Here is a 19,171-nt window from a genome sequence, read left to right as displayed (position 1 = left end):
AATTATTTAGCTATAACTCTACTAAAGATTTAAAAGAAATCTTTAATATAATAACTATTATATAAATAGATTACTAAAGTACTATTAACCTAGCTAAAAATTTAATTTATTATACTAGAATAAAATACCTAGATATTACCTATTACTTTATGAGAGATAATCTAACAGAAAATAATATCAATTTAGTATATAAAAATATCAAAATAATCTTCACTAATAATTTAACTAAAGCTACTAATATAAATAAGTTTCAAGAATTTATTAGTAGAGTTAGTTTAGTTAAATTTAAAGAATAAATAAGTTATTTAACATAATTTATTTATACTTAGGTTTTTAACCCNTNNNNANNTNNAGTATTNTNTNTANNANANAATATAAANTNNNTNNTATTNTACTTCAATAATTCTTAGTTATAGAGTATTGAGCTATAACTTATAGAAAAAGTAAAAATATTAACTTATATAAGGTTATAGTTTAACCTATAATATCTTTATAAAATAAAATACTAGAATAAAAGAAAATAGAAATATAATAGCTTTAGTTTATAAAAACTACGAATACTATATAAATTAAGAGGCTATATAAGTTTATCAACTTAATTTATATATTATCTTATTTTTTAGTTACTATTATAATAATCGTACTATTAAATAATCTAGCAAACTTCTATATACACTAAGGATCATAAATTAGTTAAAAGATATTAACTACTATGAGTTTTAAGCAAGTTATTAACTACTATGTATTTTTTTATGCTTAATTTTAAATTAAGAATTTAATTTCTAATCTTTTAATTTATCTTATATTATTAATAGCTTATAAAACGCTTATAAGTATTATAAATTACAGATTTAAGCGCTTTAATTAAATTCCTTAATATTTTATTTATAAATATTAAATACACTTAGAAGTTAGTTAAGTCTATAAGCTTTCTATAAAAGAAGCTTAAAGTCTATAGTTAAATCGTTACCAAGCTATAATTAATCTACTTATTATCTATATTATCTACTACTTGGTTATTTATAACTAACTCTATTTATTCTTATATAAGCTATTATATATTTTAGAAAGTATTTATTTTACCTCTCTACGATACTTTCTTTACAATTAGTAAAACTAAATACTTTCTTTTCTAGTTTAACTAAATCTATTAATTATTAGCTTTTCTTAATTAGTTTACTCTTTTCTGATATCTAATCTTAATAGATGTCTAGATAATATGACGATCACGCGACCTAGATCGGACTAATCTATTAATTCACTAATTCTCTACCTCTTGATTTTGCGACAATTACTTATTTAATAGTACTAAATTAGGAAGAAATAGATTACTTATAAAAGACTATTAGAATTTTAATAAAGTAAAAAACTTATTAGTAGCGCTATATATAAATAAAGAGATCTAAAATAGTTAGCTAGATAGCTAAATAGATTATAAAGATATAGAGTAGAGACTATAATAATAGTATAATACTTATATAAAGAGTATATAATAAATAACACTATAAACGTTATAATTAAATTAGATATAACTCTTATACCTACTAAATAGAATTAGAGATTTAAGATAATAGTAAAGAGTCTATAGAATAAGATTCTATTCTACTTAACTAGAATAATTATAGTAGTATTATAAAAAATACTTATAAAGGTAGGGTGAAGTACTAGAGTGCGCCTCTCGGTGGGGTGCGCTGCTCGGTGGGGTGCGCCGCTCGGTAGTGAAACACGTTAATAGCTTTTAAGAGAGAGGTAATATTATAAATAATAAGTAGATAGCTAAAAGCCTAAAGATATCTATATTAAAAAGTAATAAATTATAATAAGACTTTAGATTATATAATATACTATCTTCCTAAGACTAGCTATTTAAGATATTGGTGTATAAAGAGATAGTAGTATACTATCTACTATCCTACTAAGAAGAGATAGATAACATAGTAGAATATAAAGTAGCAAGAATATAAATATAGATAAATTTTATTATTACTCTTATTATAGTTAACTTAAATTATACTTTCTTACTAGTATTTTTTACTTAATAAAATAGTTAAATATTAGTTTATTAAATAGATTAATATTATTAGAATTCTAATTATATCTATAACCCTTTTCTACTATAAATTGCTAGGCAACTCTTACGGCGCTCACTCTAATTCTACTTACCCTTACCTAGATTAAGCTAGACAAGTATTAGCACTCTAAACTCCGTGTAACATATATATTAGTAAAGTCATTTTAAATAGCTAACTTAATATCTAATTAAATTCTTACTTTCGAAAATCAAAGCTATAATAATATTTTATTGTATTTAAAGAGAGAATAAAATATATAGTACTATAAGTGTTATAGCTAAATAGTATATAACTTTTATACTTACTAAGTAAGATTAGAGAATAAAGAGAATAGTAAAGAGTGTGGTGGTAGAGCTAACGACTTGATGAGGTTAACGACTTGGTGGTGAAACACGTTATATAATAAGTGTGGACTAATTATAATATTTCTTTAGTCTGCCTTATATATAATACTTTCATATTAGAGTAATGACTCTTTAACCTTTGTAATAGTACTATAGTATATAGAATGGTATTTCTCTATATTATAGTAAATCTGACACAATCTATAGGAAATGAAAAAACAGTTAGGTAATAGATGATACAAGACTACAGAGATAGATCGCGAAGACTGGGCGATTCTAACAGTGCCATTCTCTCCTCAGCTCTGATTCGATCAGCGGTAACTCTTGTTGGATAGTTACGCATGAACATTTTCGTAAAATGCGTTCCATAGTGGATTCCACCAATAGAATCTTCTCTAACTTCAAAACCTGGAAGAGGCTTCAAAACGGCAGAGAAGTTTGGCTCATGAAAGTAAGCGAACGCGAAACGTTCACGAGTGTTAAGGCCAACTTTGTGTGGGGTGGAGGGAAGGAAGGAGTTGGTGATGTATTGCATCATATCGCCCTCGCATGCCTGTCAGCAGAAACATCTCCCAAAACGTTCGCGGGTTGATCAGACTTACGGGGAACACGGTGAAGACATCAGGCACAGGTGGGACATAGACCCAACCATCTGTATCCTCGTGCTTGCCAGCTGCACTCTCTCTCCAGTTGGCGAATGTCTCACCTTGAATCGGGGGGCGGATGAAGAGGCCCCCGACATCATCTTGGGCGGCAATCACAAGTAGCCCGTAATCGGTATGCGAGCCGATTCCGCGTCCGGCTTTCCCCTTACCATTTACGTTATTAGCCTCAGGGAAACGCAAGATGCGCATGTGGTGCCAGCCGTCTTGTGTATACCTTGTAAGGGCATTGCCATCCTCCATACCAAGCCCCCAGGCGATGAGTTGCAGCATCTTCTCGCCACTCTCACCAAGGTAATCCATGTAAGCTTGCATGACAGTCTTCATCTGACCAAATGGCCATGGGCAAGGTCCATGACATGGCCACTTCTGCTGAACACGCAAATCAGACAATGCAAGATCTTTAGTGACTGTGAAGATCTCGCTATAGTCAGCGATGTTATCCGTGATCTCTTCTCCGGACGCAATGTAGCCAGCGAAAGACTGATCATCTAGGCAAGACGCCTTCTGGTTGTAGTCCAGACTAAAGAATTTCTTACTGCAAAGAAACGCTGCATCAGCGAGCTTGCGGTTGATGGGGTCCATAGAGATTTGTAGAATACCGTCTTTCCTCCAAGCATCAATCATACTCTTTCCCAAAGCCTTATCCGCTGCATTTCCACTGAGAGACTCGGGAAGTTCAAACGTCTGGAGATATCCCACTGTAGCTCTGTAACCAGGTGGCATCGTGGAACCTCTGAAATCGACCATTGTCCCTAGCCTTCGTAACGGGCTAGATCCAGGCATTGTCTGCAGAAGTCTCTCTACCGGTCTTCGGACCACAATGTGGGCTGGCATTATTATAATGTCGTAATTTGCACTAGGATCAGAACTGAAATATGACGACAATCTGCTCCAATGGAAGGCTGAAGTATGTGGTGGAAAAGGTGAAGGTGGTATGGTTCTTGCCCTTCAACATACCTTTATAAGGCTTATATGCGCATATTTTCATACTATAGCCCAAGTTCTAGAATCGTCGGCAGTTGTATTAGCAGTTCGGATTAACTGCCCAAAAGCGGGGCAATGATTTTCTTGAGTTAGCACAGACGGTCATTCTATACTCTTTAGTCAAAAGCTTACTGGAGTATGCTCTTTGTAAGACTACACTAGGGATGTCTACATTGCTAGATCTGCCGAATCTTGGCAGAAATGGGTCGCGTATATTTAGTATGCACATGGCTCCCTGAACACAGACGGGTCTAGATCATGTGGCGGTGTTCGGATCATCCGAGCCGCACCCTGATATCTCGAGCATAGGCCATCTGTGTATATTTTCAACTTTAGTGTCAGTAACAGTGAAGGTACGATAGCACTTGTGTGAGGATGCTTTCCGGTCACAAGACTGCAAGGCTGTTATCTCCTTGAAGTAGGCGAGCCACTGCCTTGTCACTAGTCAAAATTCCTTGCCTCAAAAATTAGTCACATAATGTGCTTGTCAACAGCTGTTTTGCAGTCACCTTGCCAAGCTATGCCCGGTGCCTGATGCACCCATCATCCCATGGTGATCTGACAAGCCGGGCCGACCGAGAAAGGAGGACGCCGGTGCTGACATGAGACCGGGGTAATTGCCGCTAAGTAGTACTAGTAATCAAGACCCAAGACAGAACGACCACCCACATCAGGCGATTCTGAGATTCGCGTGTTTCCTGCCAATCACACTCCCAAGATTCAATGACACTAGCTGATGGACGTCGGATACAAGCTTCCCTTAAGTGCACGGACAGGAGATGCATGTAGGAATCTTACAGCCGACGTTGTTCCCTGACTAGGGCAAAAAATTATCGTAGAAATTCAGCAACTGCACCATTCATAAGAAGCCCTTCATGTATACAAAATAGAGTGTACAAATCCATGTTGCATCATAGATCCCACTGACCACTTGTTCATCTCAAGCAAGTTGTTGCAAGTTCCGTATCACCAATTCAAAGTCGCTTAACTTCATCTGTAAAGAGTGGCTATCCGCTTGATAGAAATCACGTGACCAGCCGTTTCACTACTGACCGATATAGTACCCATGGTATACTACACCAGTACGTTCTTAACGTTGGGTTCGATTTGATGATGGAAACCAAACAGCAAACCCTCGCCGACATGCATCAAATCCAGTACCAAGACGCTAACATAGTACATAGATACTGTAGAAGAGTAGAGTGATTACGGTTACAAGATACGTGACTTGGTTGATCATTACCGCATCTGCATCCAAAGTACCGCCACAAATCACTAGTATGACGCTCTAGCCTTTCGAGAAGGCCCCTCCCTCGCCCCCCTCCTTCGTGTCCCGGGATAGCCGAACGGCAAATATCTTCGCAACCTTCACTGGTCCGGCAGCTCGAGCAGCCATACGCACATTTCGGATTCATGTGGAAGGCTTAAAACTCCGCAATATAAACAAGAATCATAAACCCCCATTTCTCGGAGCTAAGAAGAGCGCAGGAAAACCCAGATTTACAGTTGCGTTCCAGTGGTAACTAGGCAACGCGACGACATTGGTCCAGTATCTTGCCAATCACGAACACTTTTTGACCCCTGGACTTACTCCGTCTCGTATGACATAAATATGTCCTCTTTCTGGATTCAAATTAGTTAAATGCACGGACACTTTCTCTATGTCCTATGCAGGGAAACGGTACTATCTCGGCTACTTCCTGCAAAATGCTAGCGATTTTCCGTGACCTGCGTATGTACATATTATCACGTTCACTGATAGCTAGTACAAACTATGTAAATCGAGAAAATTGCTGGTTCTGTGCTCTTATGGTTGGGTGTAATTGATTTCAGGATACACTGCATATACAGTTCCATAAGTTAAAGGTACTAACTACGTATGATACACATGATGCACGTAACTACGATACATGATCTAGATAAATGAAGAACACATCTAACAATTCTTCTGCTTTCTGCCTCTCTTCTCACCATCTTTCCTCTTTCTGCCAGCGTTGGTCGAACTATCTGGATGGGCCTCCCTCCACCACGCCAGATGATTGATTTCGATGTGCCATCCGCATTCACCTTCTAGCCTGAACAGCCTGCTAATTCTGCGAATCTGCTCCGTCGCAGCAATTGGCGCGTGGTCGCTTGGGGCAAAAAACTCGCGCTCCGCATCGCCTCGAAGTGCGGGACTTAGTCAAGAGAAAAAGTATTTTGATTCTCGAAGACGAGAAACGTCCCAGCCACCCTTCTTAGGGATTTGAGGAAACTCCAAAGGAACCCAGACCTGAATCGTGCTCTTATCGGCAGCAATGCGGGATGGTGATTTCTTCTTCCCATGAAGACCGCCACTCTCAGGATCTTTTCCAAGATCTTCTGCACCATCTTCAACAAGATGCATGGTTGATTCAGTAGTGATGCAAGGCTCTGCTATCCCATCCAGAACATCGTCTCTGATCTCCGTTTGCCGTTCTGCTGACTCGTTTTCCTTTGTTTCACCAAGCAGTTGGAGACGGAAAGAATGAAGTGCCTTCGGATCCTGGTTCGCGAGCCATATACTGGTGGGTGTCTCCATCTCTTCACCTTCTTTTCTTTGCTTGGGGTCTCCGCTCTTTAGTAGCTCTTGCCGCTTGGCCTCCAATGCAATTTCTTCGAATGTAGCATCCGCTCGGGCCAACCCACTAACTTTTGTGGCTTTTCCTCCAGTTCTTCGATTTTCCATCCTCCATTTGATTATCTTCCGTCCGACCTCTGAATTGTTGACAACAGTGGCGCGATACATCGCTCCTGCATAGCGTGCAGAGAACTCTGCAGCAAGACGAGCGATGATGTCCTCGCTATGCATGCGTACAAATGCGTCGCGAAGGATTATGTTCAGGTTTGGGATATCAGATGCGTGTGTCCAGAAACTGTCATGTACAGCCGCAAAATCGAGACCCATTTCATTGGCTTTCAACGCCGACAGCGTCATGTGGGTGGCATCTAGAGAGTGAATAAAGTTGGGGGGAAATGCCTGCAGTTGTTTACGCTTGTCAACCTCATCCTGCTGTGATTTCTTTGAGACGGTGATGTCCTGGATCTTGGTTCTGATTTTCTGGACAGTGTCTTTTCTGTACGGCTGCACAATAGGCATCTTGAGCGGGGATGTCCAAATGATGCTAGTCTTGAATTTCTCCATATTCTTGTTTAGCTTGTTGATCTGGAGCGTAGTGACCTTTTTGGGGGCAGCAAACTTTGGATCGTATAGCGCCACCGCAGGATCCGTTCCCTCAAATCGTTCCTGAATCCGTTTGATTTGTTCGGCAGAGATCGAGGTTGTGATACGATCACCACATTCACCCAGCCAGTATTGAATTTCCTGTGCGCCGTTGAAAATCTTTCCCAATGCTTCGAAAATTCTTTGCGCGACGTACAAAGCGACGACTCCGAGTGACTTCACTTTGTCCGTGGGCTGGAAATGGGGGAAAAGGTTGCGAAGTTCATCTTGGACCTGTTGCTTCGCTCCCATGAACGTGACACCATACACATTCGTCATGACCGTCCGCTTGACGACCTTTCGAGAAATGTAACCGTCTATGAAGTTCGCAACAGGTAGTCCTTTGCTGGCATCTTTAGCAACCATCTCTTTTACTAGCTCTGCAACACCGGTATAGATGTCTTGAGGTCTATCTGAAGGCTCAAGGTTGACTTGGCGAGCGCCAGCATGGTCGCCGCCCAAGGCTGCGTAATGTTGGAGTCCATTGCAGGTTCCATCCTGATGAACGGGCAGTTGTGATACATAGCGGGTCGGATCAGGTAGGTCGAAAGCGTTCTTCAATTCAATGCAACATGCCAAGCATTGCCACGGATCTTCGGCCTTGGTCCACCATCGCTGTCCCTCTAGGGGCTGACTTGCAGAATCGCAAATCTCACTCATGTGGTCCATAGCGAACTGCTCGCGTTCTCGCAAACTTGCCTTGTCGAAACCGTACAAGTTGGCAAGATGGATCTTCAGCCACTGCAAGCCAACAGCACCGAGCTCTTTGCCATGTGCAAATTTAAGAAGACCTCTTGAGAGATCCGAGCCAATGTGGTTAAGGATAGGTGGTATTGGGTACGCCCGGCCTCGGAAATCCACACTGTGAGGGAAGTAGATCTTTTTCTCGTTGGCATACGCTCGAGCAGTCTCAAGCTGGAAGTTTTGAAAGCACCGTTGAGAATGAAGGCCACCAATTGTGTCCTCATACTCCTGAAGAGCCTTGTTCCATCGTGATCGTTCTTGGAATGAAGCTTCCGCAGAAGGTTCAGAGGGGCGCTTGAGACTTGTGATGGCGTCCTCACCAACTAGAGATCCAATGCTCTCACCAGCGTTCCAAGCACGAGCCATTACATCGAAGACAGGAGCGTTGATCTGCCAGGGAACCTTTCCTAGAACATCAAGGCCAGCCATTATCTTGGACATGTCACCGTTCTCTATGGCCAGCTGAGCGTACGCCCGCTGAGCACTATCACCACCTTTTTGACGAACAATCTTCTGTGGCACAGTATAGTATCCACCATCTTCAAAACTTGACCAAGGCTTGGGTTCAACTACCATGGGCAGCCGGACCGTTTGAATGCTATGAACAGAATCAGTACGCATCTTGGCCATGAGCTCGTGGTGTGGCACCAGGAAACCAAGCTTTTTGCCTTGATGAAATCCAACCTGGTGGTGAAAAGCAGCCATGCTACGTGAGACTGATTTGCCGGTTCTCGGATCTTTCGCCGTCACCACAAGAGTTGCTGACTGAAGTAGCTGTTCGATGCACATAGCACCAAGCTTCGTCCGAGCCGAGATGGGCATGTTAACCCTCTCAAACTCAAACATGCTAGTCTTCGCACTTTGGATTTCTTTTTCTGTGGATGATGCCGAATCTGATTTGGCAAGCGTGCTGACCAAGTTCAGACGGGTTTGTTTACGCTGCTTTTTGAGAAAAGTGTCTCGGCGAGTTTGGGCTTCGGCATTGAGATAGTCCTCAATGTCGTTACCTACAGCGATGGACAGGGACGCTATCTTGAGAGCAGAACTGTCTTCTCCTTTGCCTTTTACCGAAGATTGAGTGGTACGGGCAACGGTGATAGCCGCTAGTTTCTCAGGTTTGCATCGCTCTAGCCAAACACCGTATTCATGGGCGTCGTCCCGCGTTGTGGCCTTTGGAGGTTCCAGCAAAACTTGCTTGGCATGCTCAATGCGCTTCTTGAACAATGGTACTAGGGCGGTGTACCAACCATACATCATGGCTTGAATAGACTTCTTGTTCATGACGCCATGGATGCCAATTTCCTGCATTTTCTCATCCTCGGCTTTCCATCTCTTGACAGCGGCTTCCATTCCATCCTGCTCCATCTGAATCTGTCGTGCGTAGGCGTATGCTTGATCCTTCTCCTCTTGCGTACCCTCCATGTCGTGTGGGTAGGGGACACAGTCTCCATGATCAAAGACATTGAGTGCCTGTTTCAGCGAGTCCAGACCCATGCCCTTCTGCTTGACAGGCTTGATTTGCTGTGCTGGATGTGGTATTAGGCCATGGGCGATAAGATTGGTGCGGCCGGCGGGTGTGCTGACATGGAGATGTTGAACTTGCTCAACCGACGGAGGCTCGTTGAATGACTCGGGCTGTAGACGAATCAAAAGATCCCACTCTTCGTCGGAAAAGTCGGGTGAAGCATTAATGCTGTCAACAACGTGCTCGCCATACTCGCGCGCAGTAGCAATGTATGCCCGGACGGCATCTTCTGCGGCGCTGTCGTCGAGGAAGTGCATTGCGGAACGTATGAGAGTGACAAATGTCTGCGCACTGGGTTTAACGCCTTGGAGCAGCATCTTGGTTTTGTACCAAGTCTGTACCTTTTCCATTGCCGAGGCTTTGGCATCGTATTGGCCCAAGTCCAAAAGGGTTTGGAGGTAGACATTGTGCGCGTCAATCACTTCGGGTGCATCTGGTCGGTATAGAGTCATGAGTCGCTTGATAATTACAGCGGCACGATCCACACGACCGACCCGTAGACAGGCATATAGGTTTTGATGTAGCTCGGTAGGATCGCTCCCGACACCAGGAACGGCTCGAAGTTGTGGCATCGAGGCCAGTGAATCGTGAACGACCAGTGGGTCGGTAACATCCCATAGCGGTAGGCGGGCGAGGTCTGCGTGAGGTGGATGACGGCCAAAGGCTTGGGTGAAAGGATTGAAGGAAAGCGACGAGGGCGGCGGGGGCTGCAATTCGGCCGTCGTAGCGAGTGAGCGTGCGTCATGACGTACGGCCGTAGGGAGGGTAGCAGAGATTGAAGAAGAGAGGGGGGTGGATAGTGACGAGCGACGTTGTCGACGTCGTGTTGTCGAGTCGTGTGCGCTGCGTCGTGCAGCCATCGAAGGCGTCTGTGAATGCGCTCGTGACAGGGCGGGACACAGCCATGGCAGCGTCAGTTGGTCGGAGAGAGTTGTGGGCGTCCTAAAGGCATCTCTGCGCAGTTTGCGTCCGGCTGCCCGCGTAAGCATCGTGCCCAATGGCTACAGTCGTCTTGAAGCGTGTACTGGGGAGGGGTGTGGGTATCTAAACAAAATGGACGCCGAAAGAACAGAAGAAAGAAAAGAAAAGGAAACCCCAAGATGCTTCAACGCCAGGATATGAATCGGACGTATTGCGCACACAGAGGAGAGGCGAGAGGCGGCATGTAAGTAAGTGAAGGCAAGACGGCGGCCGACATGGATGAAGATTCTCGATCCAAAAATCTCCAGCCCTGCCGAAGCGTCATGGCGAATGGGGCATGGCGCCGAGCCCTTCCGAGTCCCGCTCGCCACCTGCGCCACCCGCGCCACTTGCACCACCACACATGCAACTGCTTGCATAGTACACTGCTACATACGCATAGTAGATAGTAGTACTAGTCCTGCATTGCCTACCTACACAAGATGAGAATCTAACCGCAACAATAACAGCAAAATCATAATGAGAATAGTAACAATGGTTATTGATACACATAATAACACTGGGCTTTTTGCCCTAAAAATTATCATCGCCATTAACGTGGTCATCAGATACTTTGGCGGTCCCTGTGCTCGCATGATTCATTGCTGATGCCGTCTTGGTTGACAGTCCATCCACTTGGAGCAGCTTCTCCAGCTGGTCGTCAATGGGTGCATTGAACATCTCCGCCTCTCTGCTCTCATCTTCCTCCCAGTCCTCCTTGTCCTCGTTTCCAAAGCAAAATAAATCGCCTGCCTCACCCTCGATCCTCTTCCTGTGCTTCCCTTTTACCGGCTGACAGCCACCAATCTCTTGGCGGAAATCGTCGGCATACGCTTGTGCAATCGCCGACACATTGGCAGCTGGGATGTGCTGGCCGTTGTAAAGCAATCGTGGTAGGTGGGGAATTTCGGGAAGATCGCCGTTAAAGGGCAGGGCTTGGTGGAGAGGCACTGCATCAGCCATGGCAGATGGCTCTGCGTGGTGGAGCACCCGCGGCGGTTCTTTTGCGCGAACAAAGGCTTCTTCCTTTTCTATTGTGGGTGTTTGCTCATTGGCAACTGTCGATGGCATACTAAACTCCTCTGGAGGATGGTATAGCTCGTTGTGTATTGTAACTAGTGCATCAGACATGACTGCGGGGTACAGCAGTGAATAGCCCCGGGCTCGCATGAATTCGAGCATATACTCGGTCCAGGCTGGCAACGTCTCTGATACCAGCTTCTTCCGAGTTGCTTGCTTGACTGAACCTTGATGTTTGGCCACTCGTTTGCTCAGGAACGAGTGCAGCTCGGCCCACTTGTCGCCCAGGATCAGTGTCGCATGACTGTTTGGAGCTTGCCATAAGAATGGTGCGCTCTCGGCTTTTGGGAACAATTTCTTATATCGATTTGTGTTCATATCACCAACCCCTGGGGGTTCCAGCCTTGCCTTGTTGTCCAAGAGCATCGGTGGCAGCTCGAGGCTTACGCCCATCAGATCACCGTAGTCATGAGCGCCATATCCAGAGTACTTGTATTCCAAGAGCGTGTACTTGACAAAGTGAAAGTATTGCCGGGCGACCTGGGCCTGGGAAGAAAGCAGTAGCACGTGCGAGTTAGTGGTGCTCGCAGGGTAGAACAGCTCCAGTAAACGTATCGCCGACTCTTGCTGGCTGTGGCCATTGTCCGCGATGCGCCGCCTGATGGTGAGTCCGCCTCCGAGGCCGTGCTCGTTGCCGTTTGGCGGCCACTCAAACTTCTCCATGTGCTTTTTCACAGACGCGTCGAGCTCAGCCGGTAACTCGATGATGATGCGAGGCGGTCTCAGGCCGCTGTAATCAGCGTCTTTGATCGACTTGAGCAATCGCATGACGCTCGAAGAATGTGGCGGTACCTGTATCAAAATGTCTACGACCGGGTCATGCCATCGCTTCAGTGAGCCGGCGTCGAGTCTGGTGACCCACGTGAAGTCGTCGAGTCTGTCCTTGGGCACCTGGATGAGAGGCATGTGCAGTGCACTGGCCTTAGTCTTCAGTGCCCGTACAAAGAAGGCGTCCTCTGACAGCGCGTCATAGCAGAAAGCAGCCTGGGGGTGAAGGAAGGCTTTAATGTGCGACAGAGCCCCTTGCACGGCCAGCTCAGCGCGCGCATCTGTGCTATATCTGTAGATGCTATGTCAGCGGCAAGCCCGTGGAGCGGTCGTACAAGCTGGACGGAACGTACTCTGCATAGTCTGGGCGCGCATCGTGCCACACAGCGGGGCACGCCGTCTTGTCTATGCCATTGATCTGCAGCAGGTCGTCCAGGGGGATGTCGTCCCTTCCCATGAAGGCTACATGGACGTGGTTCCTGTTCCACTTGGACATGTCGCATGCCAGGGACAGCAGCACCGAAGTACTTTTGAGGCTCGACAGGGCAAAGAGGACGTTGCTGTTGTCCTGGTCATAGCCGCCCGTCGACGAGGCCGATGATCGCAAGGAGCTGGCGAGGCGGAAGAAGCGGACCTGTCCATCATATACATGAGGTGTAGCGTCACCGCGCTTGGGCTTGCGCACGCCTGGCGGTGGGCCGGTAGGCTCGTCGTTGTCGTTGTCGTTGTCGTCGTCGTCGTCTGCGCTCGGCTTCTGGTACGTCGAGGTCATGGGCGAGGTCAGGGCCGAGGGGTATTGCTGCTGCTGCGCCAGGCCGCCATGGTAGTCGTCGGCAGGGGCGTGGAAGAGATAGTAGAGTAACAGCAGGCCCGTCACGGCCAGCAGAGTGCGCCGCCGTCGCCAGCGCAATGGGTGGCTCCATGCGGGCCAGCCGGGCTTGCGCGCTGGCCTGAAGCGGCGGTCGTCGTCCTTCTTGCCCAGTTCCTCGTCGCCGGCCAGCATCGTGTTTCTGAACATGGTGTCGCCTTCTACCGCGCAGAGACGCCGGGCATCATGTTGGACGGGAATGCGCGTGTAGCAAGGTTTGGGGTGACGCGACGGCGCAGATGGACTCGTGCCACGGTGCTGCCACTACGCATGTGTGCACATACGGTACGGGTGTACACAGGTCAGAAATAAGCAGTATCGGCTATCATGGACGAGGGAGGATACGTGCAAGGTGGGCCGGGGCGTGCTGCCGGTTAGGGTGGGGCAATGTGTGCATACTCTGTACTTCCATACGCTACATACCATGCAAGTACACAAGCACTCGTGTACTTATTAGTTGGTTGGGTACGAGGGCCATACATACTACATACATACGTATTACTACCATCGCGACTCCCAACCAACTACCGTCACCCATCTCCCAACTCCATGCACCCAACCCTCACGCCTTCTCGTACTCCGCCAATCGCTCGTCTGCCGCCCTCAAGGCCTCGCGCAGCATCCGCTCGTTCCGTGGCTTAAACACGACCTTGTACGCTCGGCACATTGTCACCAGGCTGGTCGGGTCTGCGCTGCCTCGCACCGGGTGCACATCCACCTCCGAGTCCTGCACAATCTCAAAGCTGTTCAACATCCTCAAAAACACTAGGTACAGTTCGCGGTTTGCCAGCAACGAGCCTGCACACATCCTGTACCCAATCCCGTACGTGTGCAGCGGCGCGTCGGGCTGTTCGAGCCAGCGCTCTGGCCGGAATTCGTCTGGGTCGCTCCAAACATCTGCGTCTACGTAATGGCAAAGTCAGCATTGCCCGCTACCCTCTCCTTCTTCGTCTCACAAAACAACTTACCCATGTTGCATGCCCATGCGTTCAGGTATATCGTGCTGCCTGCCGGAATGAGCTTGCCGTCGTACATCACGTCCTTGACCGTTGCCCGCGGAAGTGCCAGGCGTAGGACGGTATAGTATCGCAAGCACTCTCGTACTAGCGCTACAATGTATCCGCACTTCTGATCATCATACGCATCCGCTAGAGGCTCGCTCTCAGAATAGAATTGCCGTATCTCTCGAATCGCTTTCTCCTGAATGTCTGGTCTCTGGGCAAGCAGTGCCACACTCCACTGGACCAGTGTCGTAATCGTGTCCAACCCTCCAGACAGCATCGTTAAACTGATCGATGTCAGTTCTTCCTTGTTCAGCGCCGCATCTTTGTCTTGGATAATGTTTGCTTGGATGCATGGCTTATGGACACCCTTGGCCATGCGTTCGTCCAGGTCGCGGTTCAGTTTGGTCAAGTACACATCTCTGCGATTACGGTACTCTTTTGCCGACCTCGTACCGAAACTGAAAGGATTCAGCCTTAGTATGGGAATGTAATCCTGCAGGTTTCCAGTAGTGCTGCGAAACTTTGAAATTGCGGCCTCGACTTCACAGATTTCGTGGAACATGGGGTCATGCCGACTGCCCATTCTAGTTCCCCAATTGAGTGTTAATGCAAGTGAGAGAGATAGACGCTCAATCATAGGCATTGGGTCCACACTCCCCGTTCCAGCTTTGCCTGATTCGAAAGCATCTTTGACAAATTCCTTCGTCTCTAGGTCAAGATGGCCTATGTACGTTGCGATGGAGGGCTTATTCAACGCAGACGCAGCGCCCTTTCTCCGGCGCTTGAGCGAGTCGCTGAAGGGCGAGGTACCAATCGTCGTGCCAGCAGTGTTGGAAAGTACCTATATCACTCAGTCAACTTGTCTTGGCCCATGCTTGATCAACTTGCCTTGTGAAAAGTCCAGAAAACAGGCCTTGAGCTTAGCGCTTGACTGTTGCCGCCAAACAATTTTCTTGCAGCCTCCGCAGTGTTTACCACAATCACTGGCTCATTACCAAGCTGGATTTGGTACACTGCACCAAACTGTTTGCTCCATTCGCGGTACTTTTCCGCCGCGTTGTACTTGATATCGGGAATGTTGCCCACCAGTGGCCAGTTTCTTGGTCCAGAAAATCCCTTGATGCGTCGAGAGTATCTAGTATACTCATTGCTGACGATGTACAAGGCGGGAATTAAAATCGATGCGAGGACGAGGGATCGGATTGGATGATCGGCCAGTTGTGAGGACAAAACTACAATGATGGTGGAAATCATGATGGCCACTGACGTTCCGTATTGCTGTGGATATCAACAGGCATGGGAAAGAATCTGGTGTGCATGCCAACAATCAGTACATCAAGGGCGGTCGATTTATGGCTTTTTACATTGCCTTGTCTATGTGCCACTTGCTACACAAGGTAAGTACTATGGGGCTCCTAGATCATGATACCTGCTAACAATGCGGGGAAGACAGCCCGGCACTGCAGGGCGCGGAATTAATGACAAGAAGCGGAATGCCGCACGTGCAATTAGTACGTCATCACGCCATGGTCTACTACACTGCCCTCATAACTGTTCCATAAGGATTGCGTGATACTACAACGACAGCATAAAATCCGTCCTGCTTCTCGTAGCAAAGCCCGGGGCAATGGCTACAGCTGGGTGTGCAACCCAGTTGTCGTCTTGTTCCAACTGGACAGTTGCATGCAAGTAGTCCGGAAAACTGATCTGAGGCCATAATGAGCGCACCCGTACATGGACTTGTTATATGTAATGTACCCACACTATGGGGCAGCCGTAGAAGCGGGTTGGCTTGTAGGACTTCATGGATAAAGGCACAGTAGACACGTGCTCGCCACTGCGGCTGTGAAGAGATATCCATCGAAATATACCTGTAGCCTGTCGGTAGTTTGACTGTGCCGACTATTGCCCCCAACATGACGCCTAGAGGCTTTGAGTAAATTGACGGCAAATCCTTCAACAACCGACACTCCGCGCCACGTTTTCATTATGAAGGGCTAAAGGCTCCCTTGCCATGGCTTCCAAGGCAAAGATTTCAATTTCTCTCTCATCACTCAAGCGTCCGAATTCATCTTCAGTCTTAGGATCAGGTCTACTCCCTAGAGCCAATTTTCATGTCGGCAGCCTTACGTGAACTATTCGGATGCGGAGTCAGGAGCAGGTAGCCGAATGAAATCGAACAGGCGATAACGACATGCTCAGCTGAATGCTTTGCTAGAATTGAACAAGGTTTGATCTTCAGTCACGTGAAGCCGTGAACACTGTCGGACAGGGAAACGAGTCACAGCATGCAAGGCGTGTGATGTTGGCTCTAGAAAGACTGCAAACATCTATTCAATTGCACATGATGCAAACGTCAAACGCTGCATAGGTCCAAGGCCGCTGTTGCGAACGACACCTCGATCGTAGTGACACACGCGACCGCTAACGCATGGACAAATCACGAGGGATACTGAACAACATCAATGCCCACGAAGTCCAAGCACAGAGCACCAATGAGTGGTTCCTTATAGACGTTTGCCCATTTGATATAAATTGCTTCCCTGTGCAATTGATGTACGCCTGTTGACAGAGCACGACCCATACCCGCATTAAGTTACAGAATTCGAATCGACATACTATCTTGTCAGTAACGCTATCATTCTCTCCTCTCTATATATCATTGAAGTCTCCGTACCAGGTTGACAAGTGCAGGCCTGAAGGAAGCAAAACACACTACATGAGGGAAACTATAGGCTTCACAGGGCCTTTGCTGGAGAGAGATACCGACAAGTCAGCCGACCAATCTACCAGCCAATGTCTTTATGCTTCCATTTTCGATGAACCACGGGGTTATATGGAGGAAGCGATAAAAGACACCAACGGCTGGGACACCTTGCATAGATACCGTGACTCTCACAGTCAACAATTTGGAGATGCAAGCGAGGTCGGCCAATCCAGCATGGCGAACACCAGCTTGGAGAAGAATGAACCAATGGTTCCTGATAGGGATTCTTTTGTGGAAACATCGCAGTCAGCTCCTGGGATAGACATCACTCTTCCACAAGGCCTAGGAAACTGCATTGAACGCATTGGTCCGCACCTCCTAGGCCACGAATCAAGGAATGAGTCTTGTCAGCCGTACATGTTTCATCGCAGATCCTTCTCTGGCGAAGAGCCCTCATTTGCTCCCATACTCTCTGCCCCGCCACCCTCGTCAAGACACAGCAGTGCACCTCCACATATTCCAGGTCAGCACTACGGTCCGTTTCTTGGCCGATTCCGAACCTCGGAAGACGCAAAAGTATACCGCCGTGATAAAATGCGTTTTGGAAGAAAGCCATGGAGAGATCCCGCTAGTGACCCTACCATCGCGGAGACGGAACACAACCGTGATTTCCATGTAGAACGCATATACAACGCCATGGTTTGTGGAGATTTTGCACGGGACAACGCAAAGTCTACCGCTTTGAAGAGATGGGTTCGCGAGCCACATTACTCGTCGGATCTCGTCGAAGCATGTGCTCACAAGGTATTTGATTGCTTGCTTGAACAGGTCAAAAAGGGGTTTCGAGGTTGGAACCAAAATGACTATGTGAACGATGAGAGAAAGGGTGAAGATGACGACAAGGACGTTGACTGTGCAGGCCGTTTAGGTAAGTTCAAGAGCGGATTGCAATTCCAAAGAGATGGAGACTGATTTTACAATGCTTAGACAACATCATTGCTGCACTACAGCAAGAAAAATCGATTTGCGAGAACGTCATGAGTTCTGCCTGGCAGATACGGATGTTTGTAAACGCACCCAAGGCGTACGCTAAGCGCAAGGATCAAAATCGCATAGGGAACAGCAAGCGACCAAATGCAAAAAGCAACGAAGGCGCAGAAGGTGAATCGCGTCCGTCAAAGAAGCGGAGGAACACGGTACAAAGTAAACAGGCACCGCAGCGTTCACTGTTGACCGAGTCTGGATTGTCGCAAAGCTCACTCCCTCGGGAGCAGTACCGGCCACATTGCCAGCCGGCTATGGAGAGGCCTCCAGAATCAAGGTCAGCCGCACAGGAACCTTCCATTCAGTTTTCTCCTTATTCACATGGCGGTACCTTTAGCCACCAAGGAACTATCGCTTTGGCGTCGGCGACATCATCGAGGCAGGCTCCTCTGACTCCTCGACAGGAAAGCCACTATCGCGTCGCGTCTATGCCAGTGGTGCAACAACCCCCCTTCTCCCCTCTGCCAATCTCACCCGGGACCATACCTGAGGCGGGTACACCAGGTGATGCGAGGCTAGCGGCCATAGCCCACAGCTATAGCGGGTGGCAAGGTGCACCTCACTCTGACTTTTCATTCGACACATCCCAACAGCTGGACAATGCCAATTATACAATGGCTAGAGACAACCAGCAACGTATCCAGCCTTTTGCCGGCTACAGTATGCCTGACTATGACAATACGCTGGAGCAGCCTGCTCCTCCGATGGGGATATGTCTTACCAACACAGAAATTATCCCCTCGCTTACGACGGAGGAGGAATTGCAAGGAGATATCTTCCAGCAGTATTGGGCGCAACACCATTCAGATCTATAACAATCTCCGTACACTCCAGGAGAGCAGAAGCATCATTGACCTGCAGAGTGGCTTTGGGCGTGTTTCCCATTACAGGCATCTTGCTAGAGCTAGTGACTTGCGGTTGGTACTTGAACTATTTCATGCTCGTGTTGGTTCATGATGTTTTTGTCCATTTGGGCGACTGGGCAACTGTGCTCTTGGTTGCATGTTTCATATACAGAGGGGTGACATGAAAAAAACGTGTTACTAAAAGTTCTAGTTTTTAAACTAGTATAACTCGGTGGATATTAGAGCTATTCCTAATCGGGCTAGCTCATTTTAAAGCTAAGAAGTAGTAGTTGCTTCTAAGAAGGCTTAGTGCCTGCTTA

The 19,171-nt window shown here is 46.9% G+C and overlaps 6 protein-coding genes across 6 annotated transcripts; 2 read left to right on the top strand and 4 right to left on the bottom strand.

Moving 5' to 3' along the window:
* Nucleotides 1–116: 116 nt before the first annotated feature.
* On the top strand, nucleotides 117–296 carry COCMIDRAFT_109919 (uncharacterized protein; the record flags this gene model as incomplete). Its single annotated transcript, XM_007695289.1, has 1 exon — nucleotides 117–296. A coding segment is annotated over one exon (180 nt), but the record flags the coding sequence as incomplete, so codon positions are not given.
* Nucleotides 297–2,660: 2,364 nt separating this feature from the next.
* Nucleotides 2,661–3,828, bottom strand: COCMIDRAFT_109913 (uncharacterized protein; the record flags this gene model as incomplete). The annotated part of the gene is made up of 2 exons (XM_007695288.1): nucleotides 2,661–2,960; nucleotides 3,019–3,828. The coding sequence occupies 2 exons, from the start codon at nucleotides 3,826–3,828 to the stop codon at nucleotides 2,661–2,663; spliced, it is 1,110 nt and encodes a 369-aa protein (XP_007693478.1).
* A 2,419-nt stretch (nucleotides 3,829–6,247) lies between these two features.
* COCMIDRAFT_10030 (uncharacterized protein) lies at nucleotides 6,248–10,564 on the bottom strand (the record flags this gene model as incomplete). Its single annotated transcript, XM_007695287.1, has 1 exon — nucleotides 6,248–10,564. The coding sequence occupies one exon, from the start codon at nucleotides 10,562–10,564 to the stop codon at nucleotides 6,248–6,250; it is 4,317 nt and encodes a 1,438-aa protein (XP_007693477.1).
* A 505-nt stretch (nucleotides 10,565–11,069) lies between these two features.
* On the bottom strand, nucleotides 11,070–13,401 carry COCMIDRAFT_109911 (uncharacterized protein; the record flags this gene model as incomplete). Its single annotated transcript, XM_007695286.1, has 2 exons — nucleotides 11,070–12,675; nucleotides 12,737–13,401. 2 exons carry the CDS (start codon nucleotides 13,399–13,401, stop codon nucleotides 11,070–11,072), a joined length of 2,271 nt encoding a protein of 756 aa, XP_007693476.1.
* A 412-nt stretch (nucleotides 13,402–13,813) lies between these two features.
* On the bottom strand, nucleotides 13,814–15,509 carry COCMIDRAFT_41589 (uncharacterized protein; the record flags this gene model as incomplete). The annotated part of the gene is made up of 3 exons (XM_007695285.1): nucleotides 13,814–14,154; nucleotides 14,220–15,096; nucleotides 15,144–15,509. The coding sequence occupies 3 exons, from the start codon at nucleotides 15,507–15,509 to the stop codon at nucleotides 13,814–13,816; spliced, it is 1,584 nt and encodes a 527-aa protein (XP_007693475.1).
* Nucleotides 15,510–17,088: 1,579 nt separating this feature from the next.
* On the top strand, nucleotides 17,089–18,821 carry COCMIDRAFT_43896 (uncharacterized protein; the record flags this gene model as incomplete). The annotated part of the gene is made up of 2 exons (XM_007695284.2): nucleotides 17,089–17,890; nucleotides 17,950–18,821. Coding segments are annotated over 2 exons (1,674 nt in total), but the record flags the coding sequence as incomplete, so codon positions are not given.
* Between the last annotated feature and the right edge of the window lie 350 nt (nucleotides 18,822–19,171).

The sequence above is a fragment of the Bipolaris oryzae genome, assembly GCF_000523455.1.
Source record: "Bipolaris oryzae ATCC 44560 unplaced genomic scaffold scaffold_292, whole genome shotgun sequence".
Classification (NCBI taxonomy): Eukaryota; Fungi; Ascomycota; class Dothideomycetes; order Pleosporales; family Pleosporaceae; genus Bipolaris; species Bipolaris oryzae.
This window is presented reverse-complemented; position numbering and strand designations above follow the sequence as displayed.